The sequence below is a fragment of the Thermobia domestica genome, chromosome 4 (genome assembly GCF_964235325.1).
Source record: "Thermobia domestica chromosome 4, izTheDome1.hap1.1, whole genome shotgun sequence".
Taxonomy (NCBI): Eukaryota; Metazoa; Arthropoda; class Insecta; order Zygentoma; family Lepismatidae; genus Thermobia; species Thermobia domestica.
Genome location: NC_137457.1, coordinates 257,072,716 through 257,088,145, shown reverse-complemented (window position 1 = coordinate 257,088,145; position 15,430 = coordinate 257,072,716). Strand labels below are relative to the sequence as shown.

General features: G+C 36.1%; 1 protein-coding gene across 3 annotated transcripts in view; it reads right to left on the bottom strand.

Moving 5' to 3' along the window:
* Positions 1-15,430, bottom strand: part of capt (adenylyl cyclase-associated protein 1) — a 161,694-nt gene that overhangs the window by 21,056 nt on the left and 125,208 nt on the right. For all 3 annotated transcript variants that reach the window (XM_081755792.1, XM_081755794.1, XM_081755793.1), the window contains 2 exons: positions 10,582-10,754; positions 8,833-9,039 (listed from right to left, as the gene is read on the bottom strand). In XM_081755792.1, coding sequence (XP_081611918.1) covers positions 8,833-9,039; positions 10,582-10,754 — 380 coding nt within the window. The remainder of the gene's footprint in view (positions 1-8,832; positions 9,040-10,581; positions 10,755-15,430) is intronic.

Sequence of the window (15,430 nt, the reverse complement as noted above, 5' to 3'; positions counted from 1 at the left end):
TACTACGTAAGACAAATAAAACTACAATAAGTGCAACATCAAAAAGCCTTATAATCATACAAGATAATATCAGAGCTCATAGTGGTCTGGGCTCTTGTAAATAGTTGAAAACTGACCAAAAGCACACGAAAAAGTGACAAAAAAAGTGACCAAAATCTCATCATGCCCCTGTTTTCCTTTGTCAATTTCTGTATTACCTCTCTCTTTGTTGTTTTGTTTCATCTTTTTTTCTTTACTTCTTCTTTTTGAGTTTTCTCCTTTCTTAGGTTTTCTAAGTATGCTTTGTAGTTACGGTAAGCAGACTCGGCAGATGTAAAAAGCTTCTGAGTAAGTGGAATCAGTTCTGGCCTATTTCCGAATTTCTTCATTCCAGACATTATATTTAAATTAGCATTGAGAGTTTTCAAAGCCATGAAATGTTCAAATTCATCACCTACTCTTAAGAAGAACATACAAGAAGTATAACACAAGACAAACATAATGAACCACCCAAACACACACACACACAACGTTGAGCGGAGAGTTAACTATTACGAGAGAAAACTAAAAGACTATTATGATAGAAGAAAGAATAAACACAGAAGGGTTGTCAACCCCACCTTGAGAGCTTAAGCATCCACCAACTATCCACTGTACTTTACAAAGAATAAAAGCTGAAGTAAGAATAAAGCTGACTGTTTCACATGTGGTAGCAAGTACTGAAGCTTTCAGAAGCGCAATGAGTAACAAGTGGTTTCTGCCTTTTTTCATTTATTTTTATATTTTTCTTAGAAAACTGTCAATGCAAAACATAAATCACACGAAAGTCACTTTACCTCCCAAAAAAGTAACTTTTAGTGACAAATTTGAAAAAAAAAAAGTAACTTTTAGTGACCAACTTGAAAAAAAGCGACTCGCTATAAGCCCTGTAATATCAACATTACTCTGTATAATGACTATATACTGTACCCTTACACAGTGAAACCTCTGAATAACGATTATCATGAGGAATAGAGTAAATATTTCAGTCATAAATGTCAATATAGGCTAATATCAAAATACTATATTGAGTATTCGGGTTACTAAGGAGGATGAGGGGGTTTATATAAGCGGCAGAATATACTACATGTATGGTAAAATTATTCTCAAGTACCATCATCCTCCTGTAAAATCTAAATTCGCTGAGTGACTTGCTACTGACTGTACTAAAACAGAGTTCCTACCGATCTGAGGAAAACCATTTCCCTGACCTTTGGCAGGAAATTTCCTGACTTTCATGACAGGTATCAGATGACGTTGACATATAAATAAGAAATAAATAACTGTGAATATTTATTATATGAGAAAATTTATTCCACAGAGACAAATAATAATCAATTGCTTATACACCCTCCATTCCAAAAGAAACGGAACGTTTTAAAAAAACAAAAAAGCAATGTACATTTTGGAACAAATCATTTTTATTAATCAATGTATTCCCCTTCTGCATCGATACACATATTTGCACGCTCCAACAAGTTGTCAAACGACTTCTCCATGTCCTTTATTGGAATGGTCTTTAGGACGGCGGTCGTCGCCTTCTCAATGGCATCAATCGATGCGTGCCACTTTCCTTTCATCGCCAAATGCAGTTTCGGGAACAGATAGAAATCGCACGGAGCGAGATCTGGTGAATAGGGCGGATGATGCAACCAAATAATGGGATTTTTGACCAAAAATTCAGTTACAAGTCGCGAACGATGTGATGGTGCATTATCGTCCAAAAGAGTCCAACTGCCGATTTCGCGATATTCGGGCCGAATACGACGAATTCTTGCCAGCAAACGCTTCATGACGCCCAAGTAAAACTCTCCAGTGACTGTCTGGCCGGGTTGAACAAATTCTTTGTGGATAATTCCTTCTGAATCGTAAAAACAAATCAGCATCACCTTAACTTTTGACTTCACCAAGCGACTTTTTTTGGGTGTTCCTTCATCCGGCGCTCTCCATTCAGCACTTTGCCGCTTTGTTTCGGGCTCATATTAAAAACACCACGTCTCGTCACCAGTTACAATCGATTTCAAGAAGTTTCGATCCTGCCGAGCACTTTTAACGATGTCTTTGCAATGCGCAATTCGATCAACTTTTTGGTCTTCGGTGAGTTTGTGAGGTACAAACCGCGAATTAACCTTCTTAAGGCCCAAAACTTCGATCAAAATGCGGTATGCGGTTGTTTGAGGAATGCCTAATTCCATTTCAATAACTTTCACCGACGATTTTTTGTTATGTTTGATGAATTCACGCACTTTTTCGATGTTTTCTTCCGATAATCCGGTTCTGGGACGGCCTGATCTTTCGTCATCATCCAGCGTCTCTCTACCCGATTTGAATCGCCTGAACCACTCGTAAACTTGCGTACGGGAGAGACAATCATCACCATATGCATTTTGTAGCATTTGGTGCGTTTCACTAAAAGTTTTACCCAGTTTAACACAAAACTCAATTGCAGCTCGTTGTTTGAAACTCATTTTCCGACCGATGTACACAACACACTGACAGTTGAAACGTAATAACTTTGTTGCCGTGCATCCAAATGTCATGACATTTATACCAGTTGTCAATGAGGGACTACGCCATCTACCGGTAAAATATTACAACAGATGGCACTAGTGGTACTATTTGTTTTCAAAAGTTCGGTTTCTTTTGGAATGGAGGATGTATGTACATTCCACTTGCCATATATAAAAATCTAAGCAACGTTCATACTGTGGTCATTAATGGTTGGCTAAGCTGAAATTTGTGTACAATTAATAGGAAAAAAATATTAGTACATTTTATAAATTTTCCCTGACTTTCTTTATTTCCAGTGTTTTCCCTTGAGTTTCCCTGACCAGTAGGAACCCTGTAGAAGTAACAGAATAAAACTACGAAACATTATTATTAAATACTGAAAATTTATTGTGGACAGAGAAATTTCAAGTTCAATTTACAACTGCTCCATGTGGTGGTTCACCAAGATCACTGATTTACAATGAACACATAATTTGTGTGCAAGGGGTTTTCTATTAACGGCACTTCATCATATATTTATTTTCAAATTTCGTATTCTTCGTGTTCTGAGTATGAATTGAGAGTAATTTTTGTCCATTATGAAAGGGTACTAAAACGTCGGGGGTAAGAAGACTGTCCGTGTCGCTAAAAGAGAGGGTTTTGTCCTGTAATGATATACGTATTTTTGCCGGAACAAACAATCTGTCAGTATTTTGGGAGTACTCATTAAGGAAGGGAGATTAGACCGTATTTCTCTACGACACACAAACTATTCAAAATAAATAATTAAATAAAATTCCTACTACAGCACAACTATAATTATTAATAAAACCAAAGATACATAAAAGCTGAAAACAGACCTACAATGTTTTTATTACTCTTATTGTAATTATTCAACGTTCTCTCTTCATGAAAATAGCATTTTGAGAGATGAAAATATCAAACGTTGATCACAATATTATATTCACTTTTTAAATTTACACGTAGTACTTTATATTATGCATTACGTACTAGGGATGGGCAAAACCGGTTTTTATAAAAACCGGAAACGGGTTTCTATGAAAACCGAAAAACCGACATTTCGGTTTTCTCCAAAACCGGTTCGGTTTTTCACCGAAACCTGTTTCGGTTTTTCCAAAACCGGTTCGGTTTTCACCGAAACCAGTTTCGGTGAAAACTTTTCGAAAACACAGACTATTTTTGTGGAAATGGATTCGGTTTCCGGAGAACAACAAAACACCATTCTGGTCAGAAATAGAACAAATTTTAAAAAAAAACGGAACCGGTTTTGAAGAAAACCGAACCGGTTTTGAAGAAAACCGAAACCGGTTTTTTGAAAATTTTCAATAACCGGTTTTTGTGTTGTGTTCAAAAACCACTATTACGTACCTTGAAGTTTGTAATTTTTAATATAATCGAAAGATTTGTAAAGAATTAATAAACCTAACACATTTTATTTTACGCAAATTGTACTATAAACTAAGTTTTGCCACCTTAGAATCGCGTAAATACGGTATGTAACAAACGCATAATTACAAATTTACCTTTTATACAGACGGGTGTAAAAAGTGCTCTGGTAAGAGTGGGTATGTCCTCCTTTCACTTTCTGTTTATATTTTAGTTGTTATTCTTGGATTGATCTCTCATAACATGTCTGATAAAAGTGAAGTTACATTGCCGAAACTGTTACGTTAGAACGGTAAATAATTAATATAACAAGCAACCAAGAAAGTTCGTGCGGTTTTTACACGATTCGTGGGGTAGTAATCATTTCTGCCGCCAGGTGTACCTGTATGTGACAGTTTCTGAAAGCTGAGTCCTTGGCACGTCGGCTAACGTAGATAACAGGTCGTATTCGACAGTTCGAGATCAAGTATTCGCAGTGAACCATGTCTGTGTCGAACGCAGTAATCAGGACTTGTTTACTGTATGAGTTCAAGTTGGGAACAAAAGGTGCGGAAGCAGCAAGAAAAATATGTGAAGCGTTTGGAGAAGGTACAATTAGTAAACGGACAGGTCAAAAGTGGTTTCAGACCTTTTCGACCGACGATGAGATACTTGAAGACAAACCTCGATCGGGCAGTCCAAAATCTCTCGATTTGGACCAACTCAAGGCAGCAATTGACGAGAATTCAAGTCAAACGTGTCAAGAACTCGCTCAACGATTTGGGGTAAGCGATGAAACCATTTGTGTGCACTTGCATGAGCTAGGAAAATCGTGGAAACTGAGTAAGTGGGTCCCTCACGTGCTGACTGCTGCGAACCGTCTCCAACGACTGAACATTTGCTCTTCCTTGCTGACTAGGAACAACAACTGTTCAATTTTGGACCGCATTTTGACGTGTGATGAAAAGTGGGTGATGTACGATAACAAAAAACGCTCGTACCATTGGCTATCGTCAAATGACTCCATGCCTTTAAGTGCAAAACCTGCTCTTCATCAGCGGAAGGTGATGCTGTGTGTATGGTGGACTACTGCTGGGATTGTGCATTATGAGTTCTTGGAAAGTGGTAAAACCATAACAAAAGAGGTGTACTCAGCACAGTTGCAGAGAGTAGCCGAACAACTTGAAAAGAACAACCTGCACTAGTGAATAGGATGTTTTTGTTCACCAAGACAAGCTAGACCTCATATAGCAAAGATGACCCTGGAGGTGATTTCTTCTCTCGGCTGGGAACTTCTGCCACATCCAGCGTATTCACCAGACATTGCTCCATCAAACTACTTTTTTTTTTCTATGGACAGCCATATGCGCAATCGATAATTCAAAACTAGAGAAGAGGTTGAAAAAGCGGTGGCGCAGGTTTTTGAGTCCCAACACTAAGGTTTCTTCAAAAATGGCATCTACAGGCTTGTAAAATGATGGGAGAAGGTTGTAGAAGCGGATGGTGGATATTTTGCGGAATAAACATAAGGTAAACGCATTTTTTGGAACTTTTCTCTTTTGTACTGAAACCGCATGAACTTTCTTGGTTACCTGGTATATATACGGTTGTATATATATATATAGTGCTTTGTTTAGTTTCGTTTTATTAATACTATCGAACAATTTCGAAGTTATATTAAATAATATAGCTACAAGGGCAACTCAATGAAACGAATCGAAAAATTGGTCATATAAAGCACTACAAATTTTCAATAAGAAGGTAAATGAAACAAATATGTTACCTTCCCATCATGGCCTAGACTAGGGCTAGGACACCTGCGGCCTTTAAGACCTTCAACGTCCTAAACTGTGGCCTTCCGGGCCTGTTGTGGAAAATGCTAAATTACACAATACGAAATATAATTTAGTAAAAGTACATGAATGATAAATTTTCATACTTTATCATTTTTAATATGTTATGGTGTTTTACATTTCCATGTAAATTATTAATGTTACTATTGTAAAGAACAGCTAAAAAAAATTAGGTATATTCAAAACTATCTTACGCCTTCTTGGAAATGGGCATTGTTAATATGGTCTTTAAAACATAAAAGTTTTCCCACTTCTGGCCTACGCTGTCTAATCAATTACACAATATGGTACAAAAATAGGACTTCGCGTCTGTCTCAAATAACCGAGTAATTTAGGAAAGCGTTTCACGAAATTTAAAAGTTAACCTTTAGTTGCCGAAGTAACTATTTAAAGTTAACTTCAGACAATTTAAAGCCACGCTCAGGAATTCTATGATTCAACTTACAAGCTTATGTAATTCCTGAATAATACTTGCATTTCTGAATTTGCATTTCTTGCTCTCTTTTGGAGTCTTGGTCATGGAGGACAACAAAAGGAAGAAGAAAAATAAAAACATCAGGGAAAAAATAAATGGAACGGATTTAGCCAGGGCAGAGCGCTGCTGGAACGCACTTTGTCAAAACAACAATCACTTGTCAAATGATGCAGTGATTATTATTCAGAAACTGCATAAATCTATGAATAGAATGATTTTTATAGCTACCCTATCTGATCAATTTAACTCATCATTCTCTTATGGTTTATAGAATATAGAGGTACAATATGCGTATTTCATGCATATTATGATTCTCTGGTCTATAACGCCAGGTTTCGTGTGTCTCGGATGATTAAGGTCTGACCTACAGTCATTTGGAAATAACTATACATGGTTTGGCTAACTTTACCATACAATCAGTAAAGATTTTGCCAACCCAACACGAAGTCAGCTACAAAGTTACAAAAGACTGAAAATTTTACTTTTTTGAAAAAATGCCCAGATAAGTACCACATACAATCACTTAGATAGTTTTCCTTACACATGAAGATCATAATGTCGTTTACAGTAATTTGGTATCTCAAACCGTTCCGGAGATATGATAAATTGATAAAAGTTTGCAACACTGCTTAAAATTGTGTAATTGCGAGAACCTGTTGTACTGTAGTAATTACAACTACTAAAAGAACCACCTACTGTAATGTTCTAGAAGCAATGGAACGCAAAAATTACAATAAAATATCGTATGGTTACATACCTTCAAGCAATATACGAGTAGCAATCTCTACCCATGATTTTCAAATCTTCGACATGGTTTGAGATATCATATTACTGTAAACGGCATTGTGATTTTACGTCTTCTGAAAGCCATCTACGTGTCTGAACTTGATACTTATCACTGCATTTTTTCGAAATAAAGCCTTTCGAAGAAAGATAAAATTTCAATTTCCTGTAACTTTGTTGCTAGTCATTCGAAATACGAGATATCATAATTATAGCATTCGGCACTAAGGTATTTTGAATGTGCATTGCCAGGTCCGTCTCATTTGCGTTTCTACTGTTGCACAGGTCTCCACAACTTGGATGTTTGCACCATTCTGTTTGTGACACTGAATTATGAATATGGTGTAACTTTTTGTATGTAATAATCTGACGTAGTGCTATTTGAAAACAAACCTTTTGTTGAGTTGGCAACATACTAAGTAGTTTAGCAGACCATGTCAAAGAATGTCTTTTTGCCAATATTTGCGGCGTGAAGATTCTCAGTGTTTTTTATTCTGTTAAAGATCCATTAAAAATATCTTAAAGGTCACATTATCATTGATCTCGACCTGTTTTCAAACCAAAGACTGGCAGTATTTTTGTGAGTTCAATCACCAAAAGATATATTCCATCGCCTTCTCTGTTTAAAATCATGCTTTATCAAAAGCACTTATGTAATTTACATAATAAAAATCAGTGTTCAGTAAACCACCAACTAATCTAATTTTCTTTACTCCTGTTTGTGCACTCTCAGCACTTTTTAGTTTGTTACATAAAAGAATTTGACGCTGCTTTTTTATAACGTATTGTAATCGTCCGACGCCGCAGCCTACTGACTTTAAGACGTTGACACCTTTAAAATTAATTAATTAATCGTTGCCAAGTGCTGCGACAACGAGTAAATCATTTATATACATGAAGAAACCGGAAAGTGAAATCAAAAGTCATCAGACAGACAAACCAGCACTCAGGCAGGGCCAAAGATAGAGTGCAGTACCGTCAGCCGACATCAAAGATAGAGCACCATTTAACATACTTATTATTTATTTATTTATTTATTTTTTATTTAACGATCACCAGATACAGCTCAGAGGCCATTTTACACTGGATATCTCAGCAGACCATACAGCAAGGGTCTTCTATCCTTATCATCCGGTTTGGATACAAAACCTCACGGCCGAAACCTCACCTACCCCAAACCTTGTAGTCCAATATCTCGCAGGACGAAATATTCCCTAAGTTCAAAATATCCTTGTAAGTACCGTATATAGCCCTATATTTTAAAAAACACAATATACATTGAAATATCTATTAACGAATAACTCCATAATATGTAAAAATAAATGTACGAGGGTAAGTCAAAAATTATCTGCAATGTAGCTGTCTTTTCTTACATTGTTCATATTGACCTTATTGTTATGTTGTTGTGATCATGCAATGAAAGTTTGATCTTAATTCCTCCATTTGTCTTCCTTTTGTTGCAGATAGATCATGGCCACCCCATTAGAAGTTTGCACCAAAGAGGAACAACGAACAGTGATCCGCTTTTTGTGGTCGGAAGGTGTATGAAAGGCCACAATCCAGCAAAGACTTTCGGCACAATACGGGAACAGTGTCTTACCGCAACGCAGTGTCTACCGTTTCAGGGTATAAACCTTACTAAATGACAACACTTTCATAGAATACTGTAACTTTAGGTCAATTTATATAATAATAGTAGTTTCGCAAGAATAATTCTATTTTTCTAAACTTACCACATGAATATATCGTATTTTTAATTGTAAGGAAATATTAAGTGTTACTCTTGGTAACGGTGTAGCAATCCACAAAACTTCAAGGAATAATTACCTGCATTTGCACGGATTGGCAGTTAATAAATTCTACCGACGCGACAACAGCATCAAAAACTACAGACGATTTCCGACATGAATCCAAAACTATTGAATTAAGCTTTCCTTTAACTTGCAATGTTGAGTTTTCACACTTATACATGTACACAACATTGTTCATTTCCACATCTTCAATGACTAAGTTGTTATTGTTTTTCTGGTACTCCTGTAAAAACAGAAGAAAATAAACGACTTAGCATATATTAAAATAAATTACACTTATTCTATACATCTTAAGAAATTCGTGAGTTTATCGTCGTAGGAACAAAATTTGGTATCTAAATCCTATCCTGTACCGGGCGAATTTGATCAATGTTGTTATCCTTCTCCTTGAGATCCACTTTTATATACTACTTCTACATTTCAACTCAAATATTAAAAACTTTACCTTGTATTAACTTGTAACGGGGAAATTAAAAATGGTATCGAATGTTTAGAGATGCACTGACATTTTTATCGGTGACTTTTATTGCTGTTAAGTTCAATGCACATGGATGGCTTCCTGCTTTCTGTGAGAGAAAATTTAAATGAAATCCTCACTTCTGAAATTGTGATGAACTTGGCTTCTTGGAAAATTGATAGGCTTATTTAAAATTTATTTTCTTCTCGCTTGTAAAAAAATTTGAAAGAATATTTCGAATAACATTAATTCACTAACCTGTGTAATTGAAAAGGACATGATAATGCTAAACTCAAAAGATTTGTGAAGGGTAGGTATAAAACTGAAACAGGTTTCTTTTCTGACACTTTTCTACGGATAAGATACTCGTATTGATAAATTAACAAACTGTAATACTCGAACATTTCTTCATTCTTACCATCATATGAAGCAGAAAACAGGAATCCATGTTATTCCATTCACTAATGTTGCAGCTAAGACTCCTATACCAGTCCGAACAATTCGTGATCTAAAAACTAACACAAAGGAATGAGAGAGAATATCCATGATGCCTATACTCCAGCCCAATCTCCTAAAATGAAGATTATGGTATCAACCGAATATTTGTGGTCTTATCGAACATTGCCACTGAACCAACCAGAGACGATGAGGCGCAGGGGCAACTAAGAAACTTTACATAGCAAAGGAGCTCTAGTAATATATCAAGACCACCACTTTGGAAGGAGACCACGATTCAAAGTGCCAAGACTTGCACTTGTACTAAGTGCTGTACCAAAGTGTTGCCAAGGTATTTTACCAATACATTACTTGACCTTTATTGATGTTTAAAATCTTCGAATTGCCTTTCGCATACTTCTTCTGTTGACGTCCATGCTTGAATTTATTTTGTTTTATTTATTTGATTATTATTTATCATCCGTCGGTTACAGCCTTTACAAGAGATGGATGATTAATGAATGTGAATAAATTAGTGAAATAATGATGTGGGAAGAAACGAGAGAGCTTCGAGAAGATCTACGGACATAATGTTCTCAAACACGAACTTCGACGGTCTGGAATCGAACCCGCGACTCCTCGCACCCTACTACTGGCTTACAGCCCTCCCAGCTACTGATGGTTACATTTGGTTACCTTAAAACATCTATCTCTCAAATTAATGAAATAAGAATTACATCAATTTTCAGAAATGCTGAACATACTTGTTAATATAATCTAACGTAAGATACATGATGTTTCTAACCATTTACTCTCCGGTAACTTCTTAGTAATCAAATAAAACGAATTTAAAAACAGTGAAACTGTACTTACAACCATCCATTTTTTGCCTTCCTTCACTAATCTTGGTGGCTTATCGGACACTGCATTGACCGATGGAGATCCAAAAGACTTTGGTGCATTTGCTGGAGGTTTAAATGGAGCAGGACCAGTACGCAAAGCCTGATTCTTATGAGTTTGCATATCTGGTGTTACTTTCTTCAAACCTAGAAACAAAGCATATTGGTTAATTCAACAATTGTGTAAATTTACGAAATTACTCGAAGCAATTATACTTTACCCATCGTATGTAACTAACAAGAAAATGTATTTTAATGTTATAGAAATAACGAATCTGAAAGTTAAAATCTACATCATTTGGTAACTCAGGATTATGAGAACATTTGGTAATCATGATTTGCTTATGAGAAATGCCTTTCCAAAGCCTAAAAGACCTAATCAATTTAATTACCAAAATATAAACAGATCAGCTCCAATAAGGCCAAGCGACCTAAGGTAAAATAGATTCCTTATATTAGACAAGTAATGTTGACAGGGTAATAAGTAATATATTAGACAAGTGATGCTGACAGGATAGTAAGTAATATATTAGACAAGTAATGTTGACAGGGTAATCTATATTATAAAATTGAAAGTGACTATGTTTGTGACTCTTAATCTCGTGAATCGCCCGACTAATCTCGATCAAATTTTCAACGTAGATGCGGTTCTGGCCTGGGAGTGTTTTTAGCTATTACTTCGACGTTATAGTACGTTCGCTATCCTGGTATGCAGTTGCTGTCCGATGCCGACACACCATGACTCGGGGAGTTTTTTATCATTTCATTTTGACAGTAGATCTTAGGGGAGGGGGAGGGGAGGAAGGGAAATATATGGAAATAAATAACACTTAATAACTCTTGTACCACCCGACCGATCTTGATCAAACTTTTAACATAAATAGGATTCGGACCAAGGATGTTTTCTTCATTTCACTTTTACAATGCAACAAAGGGGAGGGGGAGGGGGAGATATATGTCAAAAAAGTAAAAATAAAAGTGACTGTCTTTGTGACTTCATCACGTTTAAACCACCCGATCGTTCTTAACCAAATTTTCAACATAGATGAGGTTCAGATATGAGGTGGTTTTTACCATATCGCTTTAACAGTATAACTTAGAAGAGGGGAAGGGGAGGGGATAAATCTATAAAAATAAATGAAACTTAACTCTTGAGCCACCAGACCTATCTTGATCAAACTTTCAACATAGATACGGTTCGGGCCTGGGATGTTTTCGTTATTTCACTTTTACGGTGGAGCCTAGGGGAGGGGCAGGGGGATATATGTAAAAAGAATAAAAATAAAAAGACCGTCTTTGTGACTTCATCACGCTTTAACCACAGGACCGACCTTAATCAAATTTTCAATATGGATGAAGTTCGGACCTGGGGTGGTTTTTATCATATTACTTTAACGGTAACCTTAGGGGAGGGGGAGCGGAGAGGACAAATATAAAAATAAGTAAGCCTTAATAATTCTTGAACCACTCAACCGATCTCGATCAAATTTTTAACCTAGATTAAGTTCAAACATGAGATGAATTTTGTCATATCACTTTGACGATGTAACTTAAAGGAGGGGAAAGACATTTACAAATTATCGAAACTGACCAATATTAGTGTCGAATCTAAAGTTTTTCAGGTCGCTGAGATGAACAGTGACACTTCTGATGCCATTTAAATCCAAATTGAGTCTCGCAAAAATTGTGGGAGGGATATATATATATATATAATCAAAATTACCAATATCAGTGTCGAATTCACACTTTTCGGAGTCGCTGAGATGAACAATGACACTTCCGATGCCGTGGCCCGCAACATGGGGAGGAGAGGGAATATATAAAAATCATCGAAAATGACCAATATCAAGGAGCGCTTTAGTAATAGTAAGAAGTGACTGACTAACGAAACATACTACTATTTTTTCTTAATTTAACCCAGCGAAGCGGATAACTGATGCTAGTAAGTAATATATTAGACAAGTGATGTTGACAGGGTAATAAGTAATATATTTGCCAAGTGATGTTGATAGGGTAATAAGTAATATATATATCTCATGGAAAATATATCATTCCACAAACAGAGGTTTTAATGTGTATTACTCGGCTTATAGTGACGACTTTCGAGTTTTTTTCAACGCAAGACATAGTCATAGGTAGGGAAGACGTAGGAAGGATGAATTGACGTGACGGATAGCTGGCTTCCATAATGCCAGCAATAGACTAAGTAGGAAAGGCAACAAGTGAATTTATGGTGTGAAGAGCGTAAAGGGCACCTTGTCCCTCTAATGCTAAACATAGTTATAGGTGGAAAAGGCAAAAAAAGGGTAAGTGGTCTCTTTAATGCCACATATAGTCATAGGTGGGAAAAACTAGAAGCAGAGCATAGTTACAAAAAATAAATTAATAAACGCAACGGGAAGTTGGTTTTTCTAACACCCAATGTTCTCCCATATCAAAATTTTAACTGGAAACTCAATCGGAGAAAGAGCATTTAGAAGATCTCGGCACAGATGGTGGGATAATATTAACATGAATCTCACAGAAATAAGAATACAAAATAAAAACTACATTCACTTGACTAAAGACAGAATTCAATGGATAGCTTCTGTGAATGCGGCATTTAATCTTCGAGTTTCGTAAGTAATAGAGTTAGTTGGTAAGATAGATCTAGTAAGCAAAAAAGACAAGATGATTATGGTATGGGGGATGTAACGGGTAGCACGCTTCTCTAAAGCTAAATAAAGCTGTAGATGAAAAAGGCAACAACTGGATTTACGATATGAAGAGTGTGACAGGTTAGAAGACTAGTTAGGTACCATCCACGTCTTATTGCCGTTTCCATCTGTGGCTTGTCTGTCGTTTTGATGTCGATGTTTCACCCATTATCATACATAGTTGCCAAAAAAGTTGCAATACTACTACTAATAATAATTCTATACCGTATGTTCTACTAACTACTTCTATTCTCTTTCTTATTTTGATCTTTTAAGTAATAAAACTTCTCAACAAGGAATCAGTGGAAAGTACAGTACTTTGACAAGAAATCTTTCTTTCTTTCGTAATAAGAATGATACATCTTTGCAACAAAACAAATAACTTTGCTTTTTATGATAAGGACTGAAGTTCTTTAAAATTCAAGATAATCAAGCATCTGATTGACTTGAGTAAATATAGAAGTGCTAAAATAGATTTCAAAGAAAGTAAAATCTGGTACAAACTGCAGTTATTATTATGCTTAATGCAGCCCACATATAAAGAACTCGGAAACAGCGAATTATTGGATATTGTGAATACAAATGAAATCCCGTCACACCACCTATTTAAAACATGGAAGAAATGATCGTATATTACTGAACAATATTTTCCCTAAAGACCGCTTATAGCAAAGTTTTCAGAACTTTTTTTTTTTTTTTTTTTCGTGAATAACTCGTACCGAAATCTGGTTTCCATAGCTGTTGTCGCTGTGCAAGCCAGACATGACTCACGCCTCCCCGTTCCAATTGAATGACAGCAGAAACGCCCCGGGGTACAGACATTTCCGGCAACGCGCGTCCACTAGAGTTCAAGATCGAGGTTGGAGCTCATTGTTAGACGCACAGAGAAAGTGAGGTGTGTTTTTCGGTAGCTGTAAGGTAGGAACATGCCGCAAGTTTTTTTTCTCTATCTTTTCTTTTCGCGTTTGTGTATCGCTAGATTGAAAGATGGCAAACAAAAGGATAGCCATATCTCTTCAGACAAAAGGGGAAATTACAGATGAAACTGAAAAGGGAAAATTGAACAAAAGTGAATAAAAAAAAAAAAAAAAAAAACCGCCGCACACACTCTCAACGATACTGCTGTATATTCTTTTTTAAACCTATCTCTTGTTATCTAATCCTTTGTTTTTTTTTTTTTTTTTTTTTTAATTCGGAAAAATACATGAGTTTATTAATAACGAAGCTCGGATATAAAGAACTCATTGTGTTGGTCCCTTGAAATCCGTTATAAATGGGCTGCACTGCATTAATAATAATGAACCTAACAAACTTAACTAGTAACTATCACTAATAAAATCTAAAATGTTCGACCATTTGCTACGGAATGTCGGAAACTGAAAGTGGTATATGGGTGAAAAGCATAATGTCAACGTGTCATTGTTTAAGATTCCGAAGGAACAATAGAAGCTAATTAGGTTTAATTTCGTAATCTGCTTATCAATTTCTTTATATCCTTAGTTCCAGTGCCGTTTCTACCAACAACAGCCATTTTCATGACAAACATAATAATCTTATACAACATATAGCAACTGCGTAATTACCACATTGGTAAAATAAACATACAATCTATTATCCAATGTCATTACTTACCTGAAATAATTCCTGTAGTAACTACGAGGCGTGTTTTTTAAGTACCGTTTTGAAATTCTGTCGCTCTAATCTACGGTCGACATCCCGCACATGCGCGCTGTGTACCTACATCTGTTGGCAAGCCATAAACGCCATTACGGAAACATTCGACTGTGTTTACATTTGTTTGTAAATAGTTAAAATGTCTCTGCCAATTGAGAATCCGGATAACTGTGAAATGTGCGCTGTGATTAGGTTTCTTAGTGCTAAACGCATGAAAGCGACTGAAATTCATCGTCAAATTAGTGAAGTATATGCAGAAAATATTATGAGCGATGGAATGGTACAAAAATGGGTTAGAGTTTTTAAAGATGGTTGCACGAATGTTCATTATGAGGAACGAAGTGGGCGACCTTCTGTCATCACTGAAGACTTGATGCACAAAGTTGACGCAAACGTGAAAGTAAACGTTGTTTTACGATTTCGTCATTATCTGACAGGTTCTTCTCAAGTTTC